The 25,718-nt window shown below is 45.1% G+C and overlaps 1 protein-coding gene across 1 annotated transcript in view; it reads left to right on the forward strand.

Annotated features, from left to right (window-relative positions):
- Positions 1–25,718, forward strand: part of LOC102476890 (SPARC-related modular calcium-binding protein 1) — a gene marked incomplete at its 5' end in the record, with an annotated part of 79,205 nt that overhangs the window by 32,925 nt on the left and 20,562 nt on the right. Inside the window, 3 exons of the mRNA XM_006167968.1 lie at positions 18,149–18,341; positions 18,838–18,920; positions 21,089–21,194. Of these exons, the coding sequence (XP_006168030.1) occupies positions 18,149–18,341; positions 18,838–18,920; positions 21,089–21,194 (382 nt within the window). The remainder of the gene's footprint in view (positions 1–18,148; positions 18,342–18,837; positions 18,921–21,088; positions 21,195–25,718) is intronic.

Consider the following 25,718-nt stretch of genomic DNA (forward strand, 5'->3'; position numbering starts at 1 on the left):
ACATCTATTAGACAGGCTTTTTCTTAGTGCCCTCCCACCCACCCCTGTTAGGCAAATGTGATAAGGCAAAGAGAAGTGGGACTTGTAGTATTTAGTGCTAAAAGTAACATTTGCAAGGGTCTCCTTAATCCCTGAGAAGGGACTAAATTCCTCAAGACTCCAGCGAGAGGGTTCATTGTCACTGTGTGCCCAAGAGATAGATATGAGAGCGAGCTCTCTCACTCACATGGCGCCATGCCTCAAATGCTCATTTGATAGCCATTGCTTCCATGAATTTCTTTTTCCTCTACCAGTGGTTAATTTCTCTACCTAGGTTATAAACTTGTCAAACACAAGGCTTTACTGTCTACCTGTTCTGTCCGTTATAGACTCAGCTCGGTATGTTTGATTGTTTAGCGGAAGGATGGAAGGGAAGAAATCTTCATCATGGTCAGTCATCTTAAAACAGCACTGTCACATAGCTGGTCTGTGTCAGGTTCTGTAGACTTTATGCTTGTCTCATTGGAGCTTCAACAGAGCCCCATGAGGTAACTATTGTATTGTCCCCATCTTACAGATGGAGAGGCAGAGCTGACAAAGAGTCTGGGGTCATAGCTAATAGGTGGGTGGGCTGCTATTGGTATCCTTGGAATAGAGTGCCTGCCTTTTTGGGCTGTATTCTCTAAGTGCAGTAAAATGTGTTAAGTCAATTGATAATCTTTGCTTCCTTTCGAGTTCTTCTGTTTCCCATTCCTACTTTCCTTATATTATTTTCAATTGGATGAATATAGGGTCATATTGAGAAATGGTTTCCAGGCAGGTACAACCACCTTCCTTTTGTTGGAGTGATTCTAGCTACCTTTACTGTCCTCTGGGCAGCCCCACTTATGTCTGTAAGATTAGGACAGGATTGGGACCAGCAGGTGGCATAATGGCTATGTCCCTGGACTCCCATGTAGTCAACTGTGGTTTGAGTCCCAGATCCGGTAGCTTAAAACTCATGCCAGGCCCACATGCATGCATGCCCAAAATCTCAAGAGGAGACTGGAGGGAGAAGGGATTGTGGCATGGCCATCCTCCCTGGGAGGTAATTTCTTGCTTCCTGCCTCTGTCTGTCTGTCTCTCCAGTGAGTACATGTACCCTATAGCAAAAAATCACTTAAAAAATAAGTATATCAAAAAGACAGGATAGCTGGGGAGAACTAGTGGTTCTCTGCAGGAAACTGAAATCAGAATAATTATTTGGGATCTGTATCTTAGAAAACTTCTAGTAAACTGGGATATTTTCCACTGTGATCAATTAGTAAGACTGACTGTATACCAATTGTTTTGACGTAATTATGTTCAAAAGACATGGTACCATAAAGACATGTAGCAGGGGTTGCAATGGGCCACCTAACTGTTTTTACAAATAAAATTTTATTGGGACACAAGCACACTCATTTATGTGTATTGCCATTGGCTTTTTTTGTCTTTTAAAGTAGCTTTGAGCAGTTGCAGCAAAGCCTATAGGGCCTGCAATGCCTAAAATATGTACTATGTGACCCTTTACAGAAAAAGTTTGCTGGCCCCTGGCATATGCAATTGAAATAGATACATTTGTTTGGGACTGTGTGTACTAAAAAATTTTGGCCCCTCTTGTAGATCAAGCAGAAAAAGGGTCTGTGGTTCTTGAGCTATTTCCTGACATGCCCAGGTATGCTTGCATCACCACAGGGACCCTTGGGACAGCTCAGATCTTTTTCAAGCTTTTACATCCTGCTCTGGTGTGTGCTCCCATGTGGGTTGCCATATGAGAGTTTGGTTTTCGTAAGTGGGGAGTACAGAATCTTTTGTGTGTGGTAGAGAGAAATCTTTTAATAGAATGAAAAATTCATGAGCTCCCGGGAATCAGCAGTTAGCGTAATGGCTATGTCGCTGGACTCCCACGTAGTCGACCACGGTTCGCGTCCCGGACCCGGTGGCTTAAAACTCACGCCGGGCGCATGTGCGTGCGTGCCCAAGATCCCGAGAGGAGAATGGAGGAGAAGGGATTGCGGCGTGACCATCACCCCTGGAGGGGTGATTTCTCGCTTTCTGTCTCTAATGTCTCTCTCTGTCTGTCTGGCGAGCGCACGTGCCCTATAGCGAAAATCTCTGAAAAAAAAAAAAAAATCATGAACTCTGGCATGAGAGAAGCCTGTAGACCTGACTTCCAATACTTTCCCCAACAGGCTTGGAAAGCTTGGGAAAGTGACATAACTTCTCTAAATCTCAAATTCCTTAAATGTAAAATAAAATTATTAGTGCCTTGCAGGACTTTTGTGAGGATTGGATAGCATATATACAAGGAACCTTCAGAAGGTTTATTGATAATGTGTATTCAGTGCAGGTGGCATGGTGGTTAAGGGTGCTGCCATTAACCACATGTCAATGGCATGATCACAGTTCAAGTCCCAGACCTGGTGGCTTGCTTTCTCACTTTCTCTCTCTCTCTCTTGCTTTGTCCTTCTCTGGTCAAATTAAAATAAATAAATAAAGTTAAAAAAATAATTCTTTAAAAAGAAAGAAAAATGTGTATTCTGAAAAAACTATGCATAGATTTCAGAATTTTGCTTTGTTTTACCAAAATAAACTTGCACTTCAATTCCATTTTTTTAAATAAACTTTTTGGAATCCCCTCTTATAATGCCTGGCACATGGTAGGAGCATCGTAAATGATTAAAGTCAAAACAAAACAATGGCTCCTTTTGAAGGAATATATTTACATACAGTGCTAGCCACTTTCATATGTTATCACATTTAGTTTAATGAAAAGTCAGATATACTCTAACAATAACTCACTTCTGGGCAGCTGGCTCTGGTAAGGTGGGGAGCTTCTAAGCCTGACACCTGCATTTGTTTTCCACTGAAGTTTGATGGAGGATTCTGGGTTCAGGGAGTTTGGGCCTGCATTCACTGGGGACTCTGCAAAGCCTGTCTGGGTGAGGGTTTGTCTCAGCAGTCTCTTCGGGGCACAAAGGCTATCCCAGTTTCTTTCACACCCTACACATCCTTTTTTCACACTCAGACCCTGTGACGCCAGGTTTGTTTTCTGGCCTGGGGACTGTTGATGTTGGAAAAATTCCACTGGGCAGCTGAAGTTTTGCAATAACATGACACATAGGCCTGCAGACTTATCCAGTCTCTTTCTCTCCTCCTAGAGTTTTGGTCCTTGTTTTTAAGGCTTTGTTACATGTTCATTATGGTCACTGATACTTTTTGGGTACTTGGCAGATTTACTTTGACAGATATACCTCTTTGGTCTTTTCCTTGATACTTCCTCCCATTGCTTTTCTCCTCCTTTGCATCCGGGAAGACAATGTACCAGCCAACACCATAGAACTCGAGAGCAGCATCTTCTTACAGATGAGTGTTGGCCAGAGTCTCTGTTCTGTTTTTTAAGAAAATAGGAACTCTTGCTGTTATTGTTATTATTATTATTATTTAATCAGGGATTAGTTATCAAGTATTTATTTATGTTTATTTAAATTTAATCTTTGCAACTTTGCAGCACGGTTTTTCCCAGCATGCATGTAATGTATGGCAATCAAGTCAAATATATTACCATATACATTAACAGATAACTTTCCATTCTTGTGCCTGTTAATTTTTTTTTTTTTTTCTGAGTCCCTTCCTCTACCATTACTCACCCCCTCCTATGCAGTCTCTGGTGTCTATGTTTGCCCTCCCTGCTATATGTTCTACTCTTTCAGTTTCTGTTGTAGAGTACAGACATTTGGTATTTATTGAGCAGGGACATACAATGTCTGTCTTTCATAGTCTGGCTTGCTTCCCTTAGCATTAGACCTTTTATATTAAAATGTATCAAATGAGAGGGTTTCATTGTTTTTTTTTTTTATGGTGGAGTAGTATTCTGTAGTGTACTACTTTGTGTCAAATCAGAGGGTTTCATTGTTTTTCGGAGTTTGTTTGTTTGTTTAATGGCTGAGTAGTATTCTGTAGTGTATATGTGCCACATCCAGTCATCTGTTCTTGGGCATTTGGGTTGATTCCATGTCTTAGCAATTGTGAATAGTACTGCAATAAACATGGATTTGCAAGTTTTTTTTTTTCTGAGTGTTTTCCTATCTTTTGGGTAAATACCTGGGAGTGGTATTACTGAGCCACATGGTAATTCTATTTGGAGGTCTTTGAGGAACTTCCATATTGCTCTCCACTGTGGCTGTACTAATGTACATCCCCACCAATAGTGTAAGAGGGTTCCCTTTTCACCACAGCCTCTTCAGCACTTACCGTTCTTTATTTTTTAATCTTAGACATTCTGACAGGGGTTAAGTGGTACATCATTGTGGTTTTGATTTACATTTCTCTTATAATAAGAGGTGTTGAGGATTTTTTCATGTTTTTTAGCTGTTTGTATGTGTTCCTTGGAGAGTTGTCTATTCGGCCCATTTGTCTATAGTTTAAAATATATTTTTTAAACCATCTACATCTTATAGAAGAAGATAAAGAAATCAAGTAAATGAAAAGTCTCAGGCTTCATCTAATTCTTTTTTCTATATATCACTGCTTCTAATTTGACTATATGCAGACACTTTCCTATAGTAGAAGTCTTTTTGTTTCTGTATGGTAAATTTTGTTGCTTTCTCCTCTGGAAAAGTACAATCTCTCAGGGAATATGGTCTTGTAAGCCTTAACTCTTGCTCCCAAGGCCCACAGTCCCTTTCCCTCTGCTCCAGGGAAGATTAAATTTCTTTCTTTTAACTTCTAGTAGTAACTTATACTCTAGTAGAGTTTAACTTTTTTCCCTGGTTCCCCATCTCGTTCTTTCCTTCATCCCTGCCTTTTTTAATTAGCCCTTTCATGATCTGATCAGGGATTAAAGAAGGTTCTGGAACCTAGGTCTGGGAGTTAGTCCAAAGGCAGAGGCCTTTTCTCCCTTGTTGTGCTGCCCAATAGAGCTTCCTTTTATGTGTCTTTGAGTGGACCAGCTCAAGGTAGCTCTGTTCTCTGGAGACAGAGCCATCAGCCTGGACACGATGTGGAAGTGGATTTCTTATAAGTTTTGCCATTAAAATGCATCTCTACCCCATTCCCTTGTACATGAGTATGTCTGTGCTTGCCCAAATCACCGTTCATGTCACAGGTAAGCTGTCTGCAGCATCCCTACACTTACCTGCCCATGTCAGAGCTGCTCTTCTAGGCCAGCTTCAGGCACCTTGGCCACATTTTGGATTGCTCCTCTCTCAACCAGGAAGTTCCTGCTGGGATAGCTGTAGTTATTGAGACTTGGGGGTCACTGAGGCAACTGCATCTCCTGGCTGAATCCCCCACCCCTAAGCCAGCACTCTTGGCTGAGCGGGAAACCGTGGGCTGATGTAATGACCTGAGGCCTGGAAAAATAAACAGCTTGCAGGGAAACCAGCGGTAGCTGTTGTAAGCAAATACCCCACAGCCACCTGGAATCTCGCACATGACGTGATTGGAAGGAAGAATGAGTAATCCTCTAACGTTAGCAGCCCAGGACGGGTCTGGGCTTGTGTGCATTTAAAATATCTATGTAAAAACAAACCATGGATGTTTATTTCTATAACTGACCTTCGGAGTGTCTGCCCATCTATCTAATGCAGGTGCCGTGGTCAGTCATAGCTGGGGACTAGGACAAGTAGTAACCCCTATGACTTTCTCCATGGCAACAAAGTCTTGTTCCTTCTAAAGTTTTCCCTTTGTGGAGAGGAAACGTGTTTGGAAGCCCCAAAGAGTCTAGCTACATTTTTACTTGCCTTTAAAATTAGTTTTCCCAATTGCCTCATCTACTGGGAGCACAAAGATGTAGTGGTGGTCTGGGGATGGGGTGAGAGTAGGCTGTATGATCTAGCCTGAAGGACTGGCTCAATCAGCAAAGGTTTAGTGTCTGAAGGGGAGTTAGTATGCTGTTTGGTATTGGGTACCAAAATTACATTTCCCAATATTTTCTCTTTGGGTGCTTAAACACCAAAAATCAAAGATCCTGCCCAGCTATTGTCATTGGTTCATTTCAATTTGTTGAAAGTTGACTGTGGCCTCTGCTTTGAACTGAGGATGCTTTCTCTGTGCTTATCTGTAAAGTGAATCTGGAAGTAGGCAGGGTATACATCTTGCAAACATACTCACTAATGCAATGTTAATGTTTTGGAGAGTAAGGACTGAAGTCATGATACTTTATTTTGACAAATTTAAAAAATATCTTTCATTCCTTCCTCTCCCCCTACCTGAATTTTCATTTACTAACTCTTGTTCCTTCAAGTGCAAAGCTTGTCAGGTCAAGGTCAACAAAATTATGGAGAACTAGAAAGAAGAAATCTTGCTATCTCTTAGTACTTGTTGTTGCAAAAATACTGTGAGGCATTTTATATCCTTTTTTGGTGGAAGGGTCATTCTGCTCACTTAATGGCATGAGTCAATAAAGATGGGGATTTTTCTGAAATTTGAGGGATATGAGTCAGTGATGCTTTGGGGAAATGTTAAAAAGGAAACTGCCTATGTGCTATATTGGGACAATCCATCCTGGAGAAATGTCCTCTGTAGAATTTATATCTGGTTCTCCCTCACCCCTTTGGAACTTCTCTGTGTGGGAAGGAAGCGGTCACTACTTCAGACCATGGTGAGCCAGCATGGCCACTTCAAGTTCCGCAGAGAGAAAGTATTTAGTCAGGCTAGTTGGCTTGTAATTTTCCCTTACACCTCCTCACCCCACTGCTTCATGCCAACAACATGCCCTATTTACAGTGCCAATTGCAAACAGCCTGTGAGTAGGTACTCTCAGCCAGCATGGAGGAGATGGACGGAGCTCATTTTGCTCTAAAGATTGGCCTCTGAGATCCAGCAGGTTAGGTGTGGTTGTAGGCCACATAGCAGTATTGTGGAAAGAAGTGTGAGCTATGAGGGGGAACCAAGTCTTGCCCTTGACTCAGCTCAGGTTTCACTGGGACTCAGAACTAAGTTTGGATTGGACCCTTGAGCAAGATGGGGATTGTGCACCCAATCCTGTCTTATTATAAGATAGTGGGCCAACAGGGTAAAATGGCTTGAGATTCCTCTAGTACTACCACTTAATTTTAAATGAGAAAAGAGGAATCCAGACTAGTTAAGGGCCTTGTCCAAGATCACAGGCTCATCCACGTCTATTATGAGCTAAGCCTCTGGTGCTAACAAAGGAAGCAATGCAGGGACTGTCTAAGGGGAGAATTGACCATTGAGCGGTGTGGTCCACTCCAATGGGGAGAAATATTTTATCCTTGGCATTGTTTTGAATTGCTGGCACAGTGATTATAGAAAGGAATTGAATTGCCGGCACAGTGATTATAGAAAGGAGCTGACTTGTTAGTTGTACATTGTACATTTTTTTCTTTTGAGAGGTTTTCGCTATAGGGCACGTGCGCTCGCCAGACAGATAGAGAGAGACATAGAGACAGAAAGCGAGAAATCACCCCCCAGGGGGGATGGCCACGCCGCAATCCCTTCTCCTCCATTCTCCTCTCGGGATCTTGGGCATGCATGCACACGTGCCCGGCGTGAGTTTTAAGCCACCGGGTCCGGGACGCGAACCGTGGCCGACTACGTGGGAGTCCAGCGACATAGCCATTACGCTAACTGCTGGTTCACATATACTGTACATTTTTTAGTTCACCTACAGACAGTGTACTCCTTTATTGCCTGCACCTGAGGCAGGCTGCTCCCATTACCCTGCCCATGGTGAGCCAGCAGTCCAGTGGACGAGTCATTCCTAGGAATAGGTCAGGAAGATTCACTTCATTTCCTAAGGACATTGCTGCCTTAGACTAGACAATAGTAACAGCAGCTACCATTTCTCAACTTACTATGGCACCAGGTTAACTGCTTTACATTTACTATTGCATTTGATCTTTTCAATAACCTTATGAGGCATATACCAGGACACGCTACTTTTCAAAGTAAGAATCCGGGACTTGGAGAACTTAAGTAAACTGGCCATGGTCGTAGAGCTATCAAGTAGTAGAGCCTGATTCACTGACCCTCAAAGACCCATTCTCTTGACTGCCATGCTATTCTGCCTCTATTCCAACTGTGTTGGCTTCTGTGAAACAGTGATGAAAATGTCCACGGTGCCAAAGGGGCTGAGTGTGCAGGAGCAAGAATGATAGGCAGTTAGTATTGCTTTCAGCACTGCCAAGGAAGGCCAGATATTCTCACTTTCCAGTCCAACTCCTAGACCATCTTCCTGTTGATTATTCTAAGTTTCCTCTGGCGTTTGGGAACAGCCATCCAAATGTGCTTCTATAGCATCCTCACTTTTTCATCTGGCAAGGGCTGAAACAACTCTTCTCTTGGTCAGTTAATTCATCAGAAGGGGTGCCTCCTTCAGAGGAGTTCTCCAGGGTCTGTTCACCCTTTATGATGTTATTTTTTTGCTTTCTTTGCTGTCTATTCTTTGAGAAAAAGGGCTTTTTAGCTTAAAGGAGATGGGGAAACCAATTCAATTGGAAGAGGTGGCTTTTTTTTTTTAATGAGGTTTTTGCTATAGGGCATGTGCACTCACCAGAAAGACAGAGAGAGACAGAGAGACAGAAAGCAAGAGATCACTCCCCAGGGGGAATGGACACACTACAATCCCTTTCTTCCCCATTCTTCTCTCAGGATCTTGGGCACGCACACACACATGTCTGGCATGAGTTTAAGCCACTGGGTCCAGGACTCAACCCCGGTTGACTACATGGGAGTTCAGCGATGTAGCCATTATGCCAACTGCTGGTCCCGGAAGAGGTGGCTTTTAAATTCATGTAAATTTGGTTTCTATTCTCCCCACCTCTACCTGATACACACCTGAGCGTCATTTCGATGACTTTGTTCTCTTAGCCAGTGACTTTTGCTTTTTCCCCTTGTCTGGCAAGATCTCCTCTTTTTTTTTTTTTTTTTTCCTTTTGTGGGCCAATTATCTGCACCATTTTGAAAAGATCCCTGAGCAATGGTTCTGTGGCCTCTCCTTGTCCTCTTCAGAAATTTGTGAAGCCCCTGGGTAACTGAGAGTCACATAGATGGTGAGACTGAGGAATTAGTGATGGCCAAGTGGCATTCAGTGATGGCTGTGATGGAAGGCCGTGGTGGAAGCCCGTGGTGGAAGGGTAGAGCCAGCCCGTCAAATGGTGCTTAGAAAAATGATCCTCTGGGGCCATTTATCCCCTTCTTTGAAAAAGGGTGAAGTCCATAAGCAAGAAAAATAACCTATGCACATAGTTGGCTTGAAACCATAGGTGCTAAAACTCCATGTGGCTAAATAAACAGAAAAGGCCTGCTCAGTGATGTGCCATAAATCACTCCCCAAGAGGATGAACTTCAGCAGAGCCCTTCCCCTCAGCTCCGCCTCTCTTGTCCCTGTGCTGGCCCTTCCAAAACAGCAAAGTCAATTCCTGAAAACCTTGTCCTACCATTCATTCCTTTAGCTTCTGCAGTCCTTTCCATCCAAATTCTCAACCACCCAGAGGTTCTGGAACCATCCTGATACCACACACTCACATGCTCACACACTGGCCTGGAGAATCCTGAGGCAGGAGCCACACAATTTCTTATGCCTCTGGAATTTCATGGTGTGCTTTAGGAAGGCTGTTTTTAACACAGAGTTTGTTATTTTGGGTTATCTTTCAGCATTTCATTCATTTTTGATAAGAGGCTGGGTGGGTGTGAGGTATTTGAAGGGACTTTGGGGTCATTGTAGGTGACACGACACTAGTATTTCCCTTAATATTCTTGGCCCAAGAGGATGATTTCTTTTGCAATGAAATATAAGTAAGCTCATCTCATTTTTCAGGCTGGGCAAACTTTTATTGATTTTTCCCTTAAGAAAATTCAGTGCTTGATGATCTGAGGATTGAATGTAGCATTTTTCAGGATGAGTCAAAGGAATAGATACTGTTTTCTAAGTGTCTGTGGTCCCAGCCCCACTGTTTGGCATTTATTCAACCATGGGCTACCCCATCTGAAGTGTGAGACTAGCGCAGAATTCTGTGGGTGGAATGGCTTAGCAGAGATTCGAGCAATAAAGAAGTTCTGGGACTAAAGAGCCTTTATAGACCCTTTATACCTGAGATTCCATGGTCCTCCCATGAGTAAGGAGCTGGGTGCTGAGGATGGCTGTGGTGAAGGATCAGTAAGGATGTGACAGTCCTTGTTCTCAGGAGCTAATGGCCTAGTGAGGTCCAGGTACCAAAAGTGAGGGTTATGTGAAGGGGACAGAAATCAACAGGGAACACACTGTTCCTCACTCTAGGTAGGGGCTCGTGAGGAAGTTTCAGGGATGGAAGAAGGCCTTGGTTCTGAAGAGATTACAATCTCATAGCTGGTTCTTTCTAGAACTTTTTTGGCCTCTCCAGCATCTGACACAGTATGAATGCATGGCACACACCCAGTAACAGCCTGGGTGAGAGCCTGGGTCCACCGAGGCCCCAGGCCTTCTGAGTATCTTCTTCCTGCATCCTAATATCATCTGTTGCCCAGAATCCTGCTTTAGGTCTTCCCCTCTCAACATTGTCCTGAGCCTTGCCAGTCTCCTACTCCCCTTTTCTGTAGTATAAGTAGCTCCCTGACAGGGCAGACTGGGTAGCTGCCTTTGTTCACCAACCGAACCTCTGCTGGGAGGAAAGGCTCTGGATCTTTCTCTGGGATATTCGCGGAGGCATCTTACACTCCATGTCTTCATGGTTCCGGACTCTTCTCAGTTCTTCTGTGTATGAGTCTCAGTAAGACTGGCCTTCTTTCTTGTGCTCATATTATGGTACTCATTTTACGTGTCAACCCAGCTAGGCTACCGTGCCCAGTTGTTTTGTCAAAACATTTAACTTAAATGTTGCTGTAAAAGCATTTTGTGGATGTGATCAATTGATTTTAAAGCAGATTACCCTCCATGAAGGGTGCGGGCTTCATCCAATAAATTGAAGGACGTAAGAGTGAAGACAAGTTTCCTGAAGATGAAGGAATTTTGCCTTAAGGTTGTAACATAGAAATTCTGCTCGAGTTTCCAGACCGCTGTGACCTGATCTATTAATTTTGGATTCAAGAGTACCCCATTTCCTACTTGAATTTTCAGCCCACCATCCTACGTATTTCATACTTGACCAGCTCCCACAGTCACATGTGCCAATCATTTAAAATCTAACCCTACACATAAACATATGCATGTGCACATACATATACATACACACATACACACACACATATCAATATACGTATATTAGTTCTCTTTCTCTTATTAGTCTTTGTCTCTGGAGAACCCTGAGTGACACAAACATTCTCTAATACTGCCTTCTCTCCCCACCACCATGAGATTCCCTTATTCTTTCTCCAGAAAGTCCACAACGTGACTGTCCCGCTGAAAACTGCTGACCATATTTGGAGAAGACTGGGTGCTGGGTCACCCAGGATCTTGGCTTCTCTCTCTCTCTCTCTATATATATATATGTGTGTGTGTGTGTGTGTGTGTGTATAATTTTATTTGAATTTCTTTTATACATTCAATCATGTACATTACTTAGCTTATAAAGTGAATGTTCCAACATGAATATATTTCTCACCAGTCCAGTTGGGGGACACTATACACTTTATCATCAACAGATAACAACCCATAAATGTCTTGCCTCTATTTTTCTCCTTAATGTCTTTCCTCAGACTCCTCTTGGCTTTTCTGCCTGCTCCTTCCTTCAGCAGTTTCTCTCCTGGAAGTCAACAATCAGAAAGAAAAAAGCAGCCCAAGGAGCTGAAACTCAATTCTTAGGATATTTATGTTTGTTGGCTATTTTGCTCTTTTAAAAAACTAAAAAGTAAAGAAGAAAAAGGAAAAAGATGATGATGAAAGAAGGTTCCCAGGACAAAGGAATAAACTCAGCTAAAATCAAGACTAGGGATTAGCTGAGGATTTAGGTTGTCCGTGTTCTCCCTCACTCCTAATTTCCACAAGTAATGAGAGGCACAGAGGCCGGGGTTAGCCACAGTGGACAGATATGTTCTCTCTGCTTATCCTATCTCGGTGGGATGAGAAGAACCCATGCCCTGGGTCTGAAAATAAGGCTTGTGTTTGTCAATTCCACCTCCTCTTTCCTCTGTTGTCTCCTGCCCTGCCCACTCCACTCCCCTTCGGTCCCGCTTTGTCTGGTCTATGTGTAATTGGTGGTAGACAGGGCTGTGCGTTTTCTGGTGGCAAGGGCTGGACTTGGTTCGACTCCACAGGATGCTTTCCTGTTGTGTTTCTTCTCTTAGGCAGTCAGAGGTTTGTGAGTGAAACTTTAGCGCTCATTGCCCAGTGGGGAGTGACTTGGCTCCCATGTCTCTTCTCACATATCAATATACGTATATTAGTTCTCTTTCTCTTATTAGTCTTTGTCTCTGGAGAACCCTGAGTGACACAAACATTCTCTAATACTGCCTTCTCTCCCCACCACCATGAGATTCCCTTACACTTTCTCCAGAAAGTCCACAACGTGACTGTCCCGCTGAAAACTGCTGACCATATTTGGAGAAGACTGGGTGCTGGGTCACCCAGGATCTTGGCTTCTCTCTCTCTCTATATATATATATATATGTGTGTGTGTGTGTGTGTGTGTGTATAATTTTATTTGAATTTCTTTTATACATTCAATCATGTACATTACTTAGCTTATAAAGTGAATGTTCCAACATGAATATATTTCTCACCAGTCCAGTTGGGGGACACTATACACTTTATCATCAACAGATAACAACCCATAAATGTCTTGCCTCTATTTTTCTCCTTAATGTCTTTCCTCAGACTCCTCTTGGCTTTTCTGCCTGCTCCTTCCTTCAGCAGTTTCTCTCCTGGAAGTCAACAATCAGAAAGAAAAAAGCAGCCCAAGGAGCTGAAACTCAATTCTTAGGATATTTATGTTTGTTGGCTATTTTGCTCTTTTAAAAAACTAAAAAGTAAAGAAGAAAAAGGAAAAAGATGATGATGAAAGAAGGTTCCCAGGACAAAGGAATAAACTCAGCTAAAATCAAGACTAGGGATTAGCTGAGGATTTAGGTTGTCCGTGTTCTCCCTCACTCCTAATTTCCACAAGTAATGAGAGGCACAGAGGCCGGGGTTAGCCACAGTGGACAGATATGTTCTCTCTGCTTATCCTATCTCGGTGGGATGAGAAGAACCCATGCCCTGGGTCTGAAAATAAGGCTTGTGTTTGTCAATTCCACCTCCTCTTTCCTCTGTTGTCTCCTGCCCTGCCCACTCCACTCCCCTTCGGTCCCGCTTTGTCTGGTCTATGTGTAATTGGTGGTAGACAGGGCTGTGCGTTTTCTGGTGGCAAGGGCTGGACTTGGTTCGACTCCACAGGATGCTTTCCTGTTGTGTTTCTTCTCTTAGGCAGTCAGAGGTTTGTGAGTGAAACTTTAGCGCTCATTGCCCAGTGGGGAGTGACTTGGCTCCCATGTCTCTTCTCCATCATCCCGGATATAGGATTGACCATATCACACACGCTGCCTTTGCGTGAGTGTGTAAGTATGTGTGACCATATATTTCCATGTCCCTCTGGACAGCACGGATTATTCCTTTTCCCCTGTTGTTTACGTCTTCCAAGTATTTACAGATGGTCCTGGCCCCTTTTCATAGTCACTGGGCCAGACCCAATCTTGTCATCCTTCCCTGAACTTTTCTAAAGCAGAGATTGTCTTAGAGCAATGTGCGTTTATTTCTGGAAGCTCCCTCTCTGAACCAACGGTCCTGAAGGGACCCTTGAAATAGGTCCCCTGTCTTGCATTCTGGAAGGTGACCTCTTAGTACTGAGGACACTTGAGAGAGGAGATTTTAAGATTCATTTGAAAGGTGACTAAGAAGGGCAGAGGGTGACAATGGCCTCAGATGGATGGCTCCTGGGTCTTCACATATGGGATAAAGCACATGCCCTTTGGTGCTTACTGATTAGTCTGCATGACCTCTAGAAAGTACTGCAGGTACAGTTTGATTGATTGAATGGCTTGCAGAGGCTATAGAAATACTTCTGGGGTAAATTAAAAGAGGGTTGAACAGGTCTAGATATTTTGGTTATTTGCTGCTATGTAACAAATCACCCAGTCCCCCACAAAATAAATGAAGGTTCTTCAAAAAGTTCATGGAAAATCTGTATTAATAAATAAACTGTGCATGGATTTTATTCTTTTAGCACCAAAATAAACTTGAGCTTTAACTCCATTTCCCCACAAGCCTTCTGAATTCCTATCATAATTTACTTTCTTGCTGCATGTCTGTGGGTTGGCTGGGTGGTTCCTTAACTGAATTTACCTGAATTCACTCCTGGACTCATCCAGGTGGGAAATCAGCTTGACTGGAATGTCCAACATGGTCTCCCTCATATGTCTGGCATTGGGGCTGGCTGTGGGCTGAGATGCTTTTGTTTTCCCCTCGCCTCTGCAGCCTCTCATTCTCCAGTAGGCTAGCCTGGCTTCCTTATGTGGTAGTCACAGACCAGCTTCCAGAAAGTCAGTGGAAGCTGCAAAACCTCTGAAGACTTCAGCCAGTCACTCAGCATCACCTCCGACTCCATTCTGTGGGTCAAAGCAGATCAGAGTCAATGTGGAGAGGTTTACACGAGGGCGTCAGTACAGACAGATGCAATTCATGGAGGACCATTTAGCAATGATTCACTATAATGAGTAAACAAAAAATATAGTTTAGAATAAAAGCCAGATTAGCCTATGGCAATGAGAGGTGAATTTCAGAGAAGTGACAGACATCGCTAAGGGCTGGAACCCCATCTCTGCCACTTACTAATTATAGGATCTTGACCAAATTAGTCTGTGTTTCTGTGTTCTCCTTTGTTCAGTGAGGGTAATAATAACATGTATCTTAGAGCTTGTGATGATTTTGGAATAAATTAATATAAGTAAAGGGTCTAGTGCCAAGTCAGGCATATGGTAACTACTCAAATAGACATTAGCCATTTTATCATTCTGTAATGATGGGGTGAGTTATAAATGTGTTAACTTTTCCTGTTCCGAGGCAAAGAGGGAAAAATACTAGATTTATTTAAGATTTGTAGTGTGCTGGGAAGATAGCTCTCATTCAGAAGAAGCTCTGTTGGGTCAAATATACTTGGTGTGAGTACAGCAGATTTGGGATAATCTGCAAATCATCTGATCTGGAAGACCTTCTCACTGTAAAAATAAATTAATTTTTCTCCTTGAGAAAATGAAGAAAGGCAATACTGTCTAGAGGTTAACAAGTGGGGCTTGACTGTCAGAGGCCTTGACTAGAATCCCTACCCCTCTCTCTCTCTGGGTGAGCAAACTGGGGAAAATGATAAATCTCTCCAAATTTAGGTTCCCTGTCTAGGAAACAGGCTTGTTACAGTGCCTTCCTCTCATGGGCAGTCTTATCATATCTTAGTCTATCACCTGGCATGTATTACTCAATTAATATTTGCTCTTGTTGTTATTAGATGTAAAGATGGTTTTAAGGGCTGGCCCCATAGCCTAGTGATTAAGGAAGCTGGCTCCCACCTGGCCGACCATGTGGTTCAAATCCTAACCTTGACAGCTTGAAGAACACTCTGGGCATGTGTGCGTGAGCACATGGCCAAAATCTCAGCAGGATTGAGACATGGAGAAGGGATTGTAGTTTGTAGTATGCTCTATCAGAAGGTGCTTTCCCCCTTTTTCTCTCTGTCTGTCCCTCTCTGATGAGAGCATGAGTCCTCAGGACAATAAAAGATGGTTTAAGGGAGATTTTTCTCTTTGTTGAAGATAAGTTATGTGCCCTTCACAAATGGTTGATAATCAGGCATCAACCCTTCCTGTCTCTTTCTTAGAAGACACCTGAACTCTAACAATACATAATATGTAAGTCACACATAATAAATAATAATACTTGCAAAAATGATAAAATAATAAACCCTGCATCTAACCTTCTCTTTAATGTCATACTACCCTCATTTTTCCAAACCAGTGAGCATTATCATTTTAATGATTTTGTTTTTAACAGAACTTCACGGACCATGAACATTTCACAGTAGCCGCCAAGAGCTTCTAGAAATCCATTAACAGGGTCCAAACCAGGGATTGAACTTCTTCTTAGATGCTCTTTTCCACATGTTCCCTGACTGAGGGGAGTCAGGTTCATCATTCACTCTGCCCTGGAAGGTATCCTCTTCCTCTGGGTCTTGATTTCTGTATGATTTATGGCTTTCAAAGGTTGGCTTGGAGGGTCTTGATTTAAAGCCTCTGTCAGAGGTAGTTACATCACCGTGGTGCCAATAAATGTGGTTTTCTTTGGTTTTGCTCCCCTGTCAGCTCTCTCATGGCATAAAATATGAGTAGGAAAATAAGGCTACCAATTTGGGTAGGGACAATGATTGAAATTGGGGTTGGGAGAGCTATTGAAAAGCTCTTGTGGAATCCTCTTGAAGTTGCCATTGCACCATCCCAGCCAGGGACTGAAGCCAAAATTCTGAGTCTTCAAGAGTCAAAATTCTGGGTCTTCAAAATTTCTTGAGGCCCCTTCCCACTCAGCTTCTGTCTCTTTCCTAAATTGCCTCTAGATGCTATTCTGGTGGTTACAGTTGGGGGCAGATTCCTTAGTCTGATACTTGTCAACTATTTTAGACTTTGCTTTTTCTAGCCAAGGAGATTCTGTTTAAGCTTTGCTGTGTTCACATTATAAAAATGGTTGCTTTTTCTTTTTTTCCAAATTCAGAATTATAGTATGTGTGTTTTAGACAATGTTGCTGTGCCGTGATCTTCTCGCCTCAGTTCCCCAGCAGCTAGGCCCACAGGAGCATGGCATGCCTGCTTTTGAGTAGGCCAGAATCGAATCTGGACCTCCCGTGCATCTCAGATTGCTAGTAGTAATACCCAGTGCATGATCCCATGGCTGGACCTCAAAATTATATTTCAGGGGGTCTAGTCAGTGGCATATCAGAAACAAATGGATCTGCATGAGAAAGAAAGGTCCTGGGTTTATGTCCTGATACCTCCCTGAGCACACTGGACATGCACGAATGTGCCCTTGATCCAAGTCAGCTGAGATGAGGTGGATTAGCATGAGGGCCCTGTTGGGAATCTCTGTGTGTGTGTCTCTCTCTCTTGCTTGGAATAAATAAACATTTTTTAAAGAATTATTTATCTTAATTCCACATATTATGATTTATTCTGACAAGAGAGAGAGACACAGAGAAAGGGAGAGGGAGAAAGCAAGCCACCAGGTCCAGAACTTGAACTGTAGTCGGCCATATGGGAATCCAGCGTCCTTAGCCACCATGCCACCTGCTGGCCCAGAATAAATAAACTTTAAAAAATTTATTTTAATAGTGATTATTCTATGCATACCTGCCTCTTGGCCTTTAGATAGTTTTACACTCCTAAGGAAATATTAATATTCCCCTTATTCTGTAAGAAGTGCTGGGCTATTGTTTTTTGATAGCACTGAGAAGAAGATGGCTATCCCATCATCTGACTGCTTTCTGAACAGCCCCTTTGAGCTGGCCATGCCTGGCCCAGGGTCCCATACATTGTCTCAGCCCAGGCCTGGCTCCGAGGAAGGCAAGCGTGGCTGCTCAGACATGTTCACATGTTCCTGAGGTCAATAAGTGCCGACACCTGCCTGCTGAGCCCGTTTTCTCTCTCTTGGATGGAAACAGCATTGTGTACTTGGTTTAAGTCCATTCAGCCTCCTTTGTCCAACCATGAAGAGTGGGAAGGAGCCAATGTTGGGCCCTGTTTCTACTCCTTTTGAGTATTGAGCATCACTCCACATGAGGTTGGTGGCCCGTGGCTTACGAGCATCCACAGACACAGCTTGCAGGACAGCCAGGCTCCTGCCCTCGCATCTCCTAGAGCCAGTGGACAGGACATCAGCAGGTACCACTCTAAATCACTCTCGGGAGCAAGCTGAAGCCCTGAGAAGGAGCAGCTCTGGATCCCTGGCTGGCTCGTGGCTGCATAGCACCCACTCGGCAAGAATGCTGAAGAATCCTGGCAGCAGAGATGGCCACAGGGAGGCTTTGGCCTCCAGCCCCCTCCCCATGGGCTGGCGTGGGAGACACAATTCTTGTGGTGATTCATCAGCCAAGTCTTGGGACCAGGCCTGGTCCTTGCTGTTTACTTTGAGTGCTGGGCAGGGAAGGCAGGGATAAGCCACAGGAGTGATAGTCACCACAGGCTGTTTCCTCTCTTGCAGAAAAAGTCCATTCGTGTGACCAGGAGAGGCAGAGTGCCCTGGAAGAGGCCCGGCAGAATCCCCGGGAGGGCATTGTCATCCCCGAGTGTGCCCCTGGGGGGCTCTATAAGCCAGTGCAGTGCCACCAATCCACCGGCTACTGCTGGTGTGTGCTGGTGGACACAGGGCGCCCGCTGCCTGGGACCTCCACACGGTAAGCCAACCCAGAGTCTGGGGCCTGGGACATGAGGACCAGCTTCTTGTTGTGGTGGCATCTCCAGTTTTACTGTCCTGACTGAGTGAGAGTCAAGTCTCGAGAGGAGCAATTTTTCCATTCATGAAAAGACAAGGGTCTGATAGAAAGACAACGGGACCCAAATTCTGGCCATAGACCTGCCCCTTTCTAGCCGGAAACCTTGAAAAAGTACTTAACCTCTCTGAACCTCAGTTTCCTGATGAGATTATTGCCTTGCCCGGCCACTAGTTCTCTGGATCAAAGAAGATCCCATGTGCTAATCTAAGGTGACATGGTTATTATGCTCGAGCGGCTACAGCTACATGCCTCGTGGCTGCTGGACAGTGCAGGGGCTATTTGGCTGCCAACCCCTGGTGCTCTAGGCTTACTGACAACACAGATCATCTCTGGGCAGTCGTGGCTGAAGTAAGCTCTATTGCCAACCCCTCCCCCCACCGTATGCCTCTCTTCGCAGCTACGTGATGCCCAGTTGTGAGAGCGATGCCAGAGCCAAGAGTGCAGAAGTGGATGACCCCTTCAAGGACCGGGAGCTACCAGGTGGGAGATGATGCTGCCCCTGCTGGCGCCCACACGTCTTTCTGTTCCTCAAGCCCCTCACCATGCAGAAGCAGTTCTTGAGTCTGCTTTCCCCCTCTGTAAGACAGAGCAGGGGATGCCATGCCAGATGCCAGGCAGGGGCATCACAGGAACCATGGAATCTACATCCCTTTCTGAGATTTGCTCCTAACTAGTCCTAAGTCCTTGAGCTTTCCTCCTTGCTCATGCCTATTTACCTTTGAAATATAGTCACGGGGTTAAATTGCTATCCCTGCAATTCTACAACCCCCTCTCTATCGAAGGCAATTGGGATAATGTTTTCAAAGCTGTAACCGTATTTTCCAGGGCTGTGAAGACAAGAGAGTTCTAGGGAGAGACTGTCCTGAGGGGTGTGGGCCATATATGCCACCTGCCCTGCAGGATACTTTCATGATGATCCCTGGTGCCATAGGATGGTGAAAGGATGAGACACAAGACACACAGCAGGATCTGCAGGACCTTGAATGGCTGCTGTGCTGAGTTTTCTTTATTTATAGCAATCCCAGCTTAGTTCAGGGTTACAATAAGATTATTCATTATAATTAAAGATAACAGTGGCTTGGGCTCCTATTATCTTTACTCATTATAAGATCAGATCAGTGTTGGTGGGACCTGGGCCATCTTTCATGATCTGTCCATACAGCAAAGAGAGAACCGACAGCAGAGTCCTAAAAGTCAGAGGGTTTCCATTGGAAGGTTCGTAGAAATCATCCTGTCACAGGATGGAGTCATGGAGGCCAGGGCACCTACCAGCTTCTAACTATCCTCTCAACAATGTGAATTGAGACGCTACTGTGTGCCAGGCACTGGGTATAATGGAGTGCTCAAAACAGACATGAGGGGAAACAGCAGTTAGTGTAATGGCTATGTCGCTGGACTCTCACGTAGTCGACCATGGTTCGCGTCCCGGACCTGGTGGCTTAAAACTCACGCCGGGAGCGTGTGCGTGCATGCGTGCGTGCCCAAGATCCTGAGAGGAGAATGAAGGAGAAGGGATTGCGGCGTGACCATGCCCCCTAGGGGGTGATTTCTCGCTTTCTGTCTCTATGTCTCTCTCTGTCTGGCGAGTGCACACGCCCTGTAGCGAAAATCTCTCCAAAACAACAACAACAACAACAACAACAACCAGCCATGAGACTTACAGAGTGGAGGACACAGATTGCATACAAACAGATGAATGTGTATGCATATAAATAGTCATGGCAGGTACTACGAAGGTAAAAACCAAGGTGCCATGAGGAGGCAGGGAGAGCCTACTTTAGGTTCCACGGCTTTTCTGAGAAGGTAGCATACAGAGACTTGGAGAATTGGAGAGAGAAGAGAATGAACAAGTTGCTGCTGAAAGGAGACTTGTGGGTAATGTTGAAGGGCCTTGTGGTGCTTATGATCATGAAATTTTAAGGACACCCACCTAGCCAGTTGGTTGCATAGTGGTGTTTTCCCCATTCCTTCTCGACTACATGGATGCAGCTAAGGACAGGCAATTCTATGAAAAAGTTCACCCATACTTAGGGTTCTGCTGGAAGGGTTTTTCCATGAGGAAATAGATGAACAGAAGATTTGAGAGCATTTAAAAGGGAGATTCTACAACTATAATCTAAACTAGATGAGGGAGGGAAGTGAGAAAAAAAGGAGGAAGTTCTTGGCTAAATAAAATGATAGGTCTACTTCAATCACCTTTGATGATTAGGGAACACTTCCTCTGTGTGCTCACACAGGACCCGAGTCTTACCCCTAGAGGAGCACTTCGCACAGTTAGGGCAACGCGCTGGACAGTGGGCTGAGTTCCCCAGTACACCGTGAACCTCACAAGGATAAGGACCATGTGTTTCACTCACTAGTGCATCTACAGCACTGAAAATAGTCCCCGAGTTGGTACTCAGCACATATTTGTGGAACTGAAGAACATTGAAAGCATTATTATTTATTTGGTGTGATGGTCCCTATGGAGGGATCATCTATTGGAGTTATGGAAGTTTATAAAAATTACCTGAGTGGTAAACAAACCCCAAAAGTGTATTTGACTGATAAGAAAAATTTTGAAGCGGTTGGGAAAGGTTGGTGATTAAGAAGGGTGTTTACTTGATGGTTTACCTGGCATCTGCCTTCAAATCTCATTTATCTTTTAGGCTGTCCAGAAGGGAAGAAAATGGAGTTTATCACCAGCCTACTGGATGCCCTCACCACTGACATGGTTCAGGCCATTAACTCAGCGGCGCCCACTGGAGGTGGGAGGTGAGAATGTGATCAGGCCCCGCCCCAGCAGGGAAGGTAGGGCCCACTTTTCAAAGGCTGAGGGAATATGGGAGGATGTCTAGGGCTTGGATAAAGCAAGGGCTGGAATCCTGTCCTTTTCCTAAAACCAAGCACCCTGGGCTTTGTCCCACCTTCTGCCCAAAATCTTCCTGCCCCACTCCCTTCCCTATCCTTTGGGAGCTGCTTTTTATTTCCCAATTTACAGGCAAGTAGAGGGCTGCATGGAGACTTCTAGCTGTTTAATCTCAGTAGGGCATGTGTGAGGATTAGAAGCCTGAATAGCACAAAAGGTGATGGGCTTGTGGTGGAGGCTGGGAGGGCAGGGAGACAGTATAAAGCACTTGTGGTTTTCTTCTCTTCTGAGAAGGCAGGAGTCATGTGCCTTTGGGTATCCAAAGAAGCTCTAGAATTGGACACTTGCAAAGCCCATTCCATCTTAGTTCAGGAGGTGATATGGAAGCAGGCAGAGGTAGTCTGGACGTGAGGCTGAAATGCTCACACTCTCTAGCCTCTCAGGCGCTGCTTAGATCAGCAAGTTGTAGCATGCACACATGTAACCCTCTGCTTGGCACCTTTGGAGCATGCATGACATGCCAAGCCCTAGGCTAAGGACAGTTTCCAGGGATATGAGGCCTGTTCCCGCATCTGAGGAATGCAGCCTAGTGGAGATACTAGCCTGTACACAGATACTTACAAACATGGTAAGTGCTAGGACAGACGTAGAAGAACAAGGAAGGGTTGTCTAACTCTGGAAAAGTCAGAGAAGGCTTTCTGGAGAAGGTGAGAGCTGAGCTGAATTTCAAAGGATCTGCAGGGCTTAACCAGTCAAATAATAGAGAAAGTCATTCCAGAAAGAAGGAAAGACTATTGAAACTCCAAGAAGGGCACATCTGTAGTTCAGTAAGGCTGGGCTGGGGTGGGTGAGCATGGAGTGAAGGGAGAGTGGTGATGATGAGATGGAACTGGCAGGCAGGAACCAGATCCCAAAGGGCCTGTCAGACATGCTAAGTAGGACTTGGTTATGAAGCCATAAGGTGAGGTATGGCAGGGGCCGGGGTCTGAGGGCAGGGGCTAGAGTATTCAGGCTCTTACAGCAGCAGAGGAGGTCCTATGTGCTTGGCGGGGATGGCCAGCCTGCCTCTGAGCTCAAGTAGCTAGCCAAGGAGGGGAAGCTGCTTTCCAGAATCTGTCCAGAGGCAACTGTGGTCAATACGGTAAAGAATGTTGCTAGGAGATAGGCCCAGGCCCCTGCTTGGCCTCCTCAGGGCAGCAGAACCATAGGGTGTGTATTTGGGGGAGAGGTCCAGGACTCCAAATACAGCTGTCAGTGATCTGCATCCTGAAGGAGATGGAAGTGGCTGTCTTGGGAACCCAAGTTTATGTTGTATCAAAGTGAGTGCACACAATGGCCAAGATGTCACTGATGGATGAATAGATAGCGGAAGTGTGGTGTCTGCATACACCAGGATGTTATTCAGTCATAACGAAGAAAGGAATCTTGGCATATTGAGGACACTGTGCCAAGTGAAATCAGCCAGTCACCGAAGCACAAATAGTGCATGATTCTACTTACACGAGGTATCTGACACAGGCGTACACCATCAGGGAGGGGAATGCAGTTGCCGGGACTACGGGAAGAGGGCAATGGGGAGTTGCTAATCAATGGGCATTAAGTTTCAGGCAAGCAAGATGAGTGAGCTCTAGGGCTCTGCTGTGCAATACTGTCCCTAGAGTTAACTGTATTACACTTAAACTTTCATTAAAAGAGCAGATCTCAGGACCAGCAGTTGGCATAGTGGCTATGTCGCTGGACTCCCATGTAGTTGACTGTGGTTCAAGTCCCAGGCCCCAGTGGCTTAAACTCACTCTGGGCGCGTGTGCGTACATGCGTGCCCAAGATCCTGAGAGGAGAATGGATGAGAAGGGATGTGGTGTGGCCATCCCTCCAGGGGGCTGATTTCTTCCTTTCTGTCTCTCTGTATTTCTGGTGAGCGCACGTGCCCTATAGCAAAACAAAACAAACAAAAAAACTCTCAAAAAAAAGGGGGGGGGGTTAGATCTCATAGGATGTGTGCTTACCACAAAAACGTAGAACTTTTTTAAAAAGAAAGAAGAAAGAAAGAAGAAAACGTAAGTGCTGTGGTTGCTGCTCTCAGAAGCTGCTCGTCCAGGGTGCTTGCTCAGGCGCTCACAATCCCATGAGCTCAGAGGCTGGGGTCTGGCTGTGGCTCTGTTGCAGCTCACCCCGTGGGCAGGGACCAGGTCCCCTCACAGCACAAGCTTCACGAAAGACAGAGATAGGCTCTGACAGGTCACAGATGGGAGCTGCTGTGAGGCAGCCTAAGGGCTCAGCAAGTCTATGTTGGAAATAAAGAGGACCCCACTGGATCACCAAGAAGAGGGGCGGAGGGAATTTTGAAATGGCATTTTCAGTATTATATGCCTTTATGTATTTATATGTAGAATATTAAAAATTCCTGATGCTTCATGGAAAAACAAGCGTGTGTGTGTATTAGAGCAGGAGAAAAAGGAGGGGGTGTGGGCTTAAGAAGTCCAGTTCTGTGGGACCAGCAGTTGGCATAATGGCTATGTCGCTGGACTTCCATATAGTCGACCGTGGTTTGCATCCCGGACCCGGTGGCTTAAACTCACACTGGGCACGTGTGCATGCGTGCCCAAGATCCCGAGAGGAGAATGGAGGAGAAGGGATTGTGGTGTGGCCATCCCCCCTGGGGGGTGATTTCTTGCTTTCTGTTTCTATGTTTCTCTCTGTCTATCTGGCGAGTGCCTCTCTGTCTATCTGGTGAGTGCTCCCGCCCTATAACAAAAACCTCTCCACAAAAAAAAAAAAAAAAAAAAAAAAGAAGTCCAAGTCTGGGTGCTTCCCGTTTAGGATTCCTGATGGCTGCTGGCTCGATCCAGCAGTTCTCCTTCAGCCCAAGGAGATAAAACTTCAAGCCCTACCTGGTTTATTTCCAGGAGAGCCCCAGGCTTGGAGCACTGTGTGGCTATCCTACAGGCAAGGGAAGACGGAGGTTCCTGCTGCCAGGGATTGTGCCTTATCCTCACTTTGCAGGCTGAAGGGATTTTTACAGACACTCCCAACTAGGATGCTTATGATGTTTTTCATACCAGTATGCCCTCTGGATTTTTTCCCCTTCTCTTTTAGGTATAATTTAGAGTTGGGAGAAGTCTTAAAAACATATTCTTTCCAACCTGCGTTTTTCATTTAAAACTCATGTTATGCTTGCTTTTGATGGGGATGAAAGGTTTGAATTACTTTAGGTAGCAGTGTTACTTGGGAGCTGAACTTTTAATCAAAAGACAGACAGGATGGACCAAGAAATAGCCTCAAAATCAGGGACGGGAGAGAGGCAGGCAGAGGAGGAAAGAGAGAGACGTGCAGCTGCTCAGTGAGGTGGTCTGCCAGTGTTAGCAGCCCTTCCGGGTTTGAAGCCTTCCCAGATTCCCGTTACATTTAGAATAGGCCCTAACTCTTACCTGGCCCTACAGGATGGCCTTGCTGTCCTCTTGCCCTCCCTGCATATTCCTCTCCCTCCTGCCACTGTGTTCCAGGCAGAGTCCCCCTTCTTTCCTCTGCCAGGTCAAGCTCTTGCCTGCCCCCAGACCTCCATAACAGCTGCTCCGTCCGCTAAGAATGTGATTCCTCATCTCCCCATGGCTGGTCCATGCTTGTTCACTTAAATGTCACCTTCTCAGAGACCACCAACCGGAAGGAGCTGGCCAGTCACCCTCTGTCAGAGCGCTATGTGAGCTCTCTGCCTGGCACTTGCCCCTTCCTGACGTTTCATTGGCTTAAGTATTGCTCTTTCACCCCTTCCCATGAGAAGTTAAGTTCCATGAGAAAAGGAGCATTCTATCTTTTTCCCTGTTGTATTCCCAGAACCTAGACCAGTACCTGGCACATAGTAGGTGCTCAGTAATACACCTTAGACAAATAGACATCTAGAAGGACAGTAGGTGAGGGGAGAGATTCCTGTCTGATATGGAGGCCTCTTGATCTAACACTCATCAGAGGCTGTGCTGACTGCGTCAAGACTAAACAACTCTGGACTCAGGCATCAGGTTCAAGTTCACTGGCACTTCTTTGTAACCTGGCTCTACAGCCGACATGCTGGGACTGGGGCTTGAGACGTTGTGTGCACTGACCATGGCTAGCCACTCTCTTCTACATGGAGGGACAGAGTCACAGGGCAGCTGGAGATTAGAAGCACATCAGGAATAGGGCTGATGAAGAGAATTAGAGCATTGGCTTTGACTTTGAAATTCAGGCTGAGTAAGGGGTACAGGCATGAGGTTAGGGAGGATACATCCATTCTCTCCTGCAACCTCTCAGGGTCTGGCAATTAAAGTTAGGCATCAGCTTGGGCTGGGGAAAACAGTTCCACTTGGGGAGAGGGAAGATGTTTGGGCAATATAGAAAAGAGCGTGTCTTCCCCTGACTCTACTGCCTGTCAGATTGGAGATTTGGGGGGGCGGCAG

This window comes from Tupaia chinensis, unplaced genomic scaffold, assembly GCF_000334495.1.
Source record: "Tupaia chinensis unplaced genomic scaffold, TupChi_1.0 Scaffold145367_1, whole genome shotgun sequence".
Classification (NCBI taxonomy): Eukaryota; Metazoa; Chordata; class Mammalia; order Scandentia; family Tupaiidae; genus Tupaia; species Tupaia belangeri.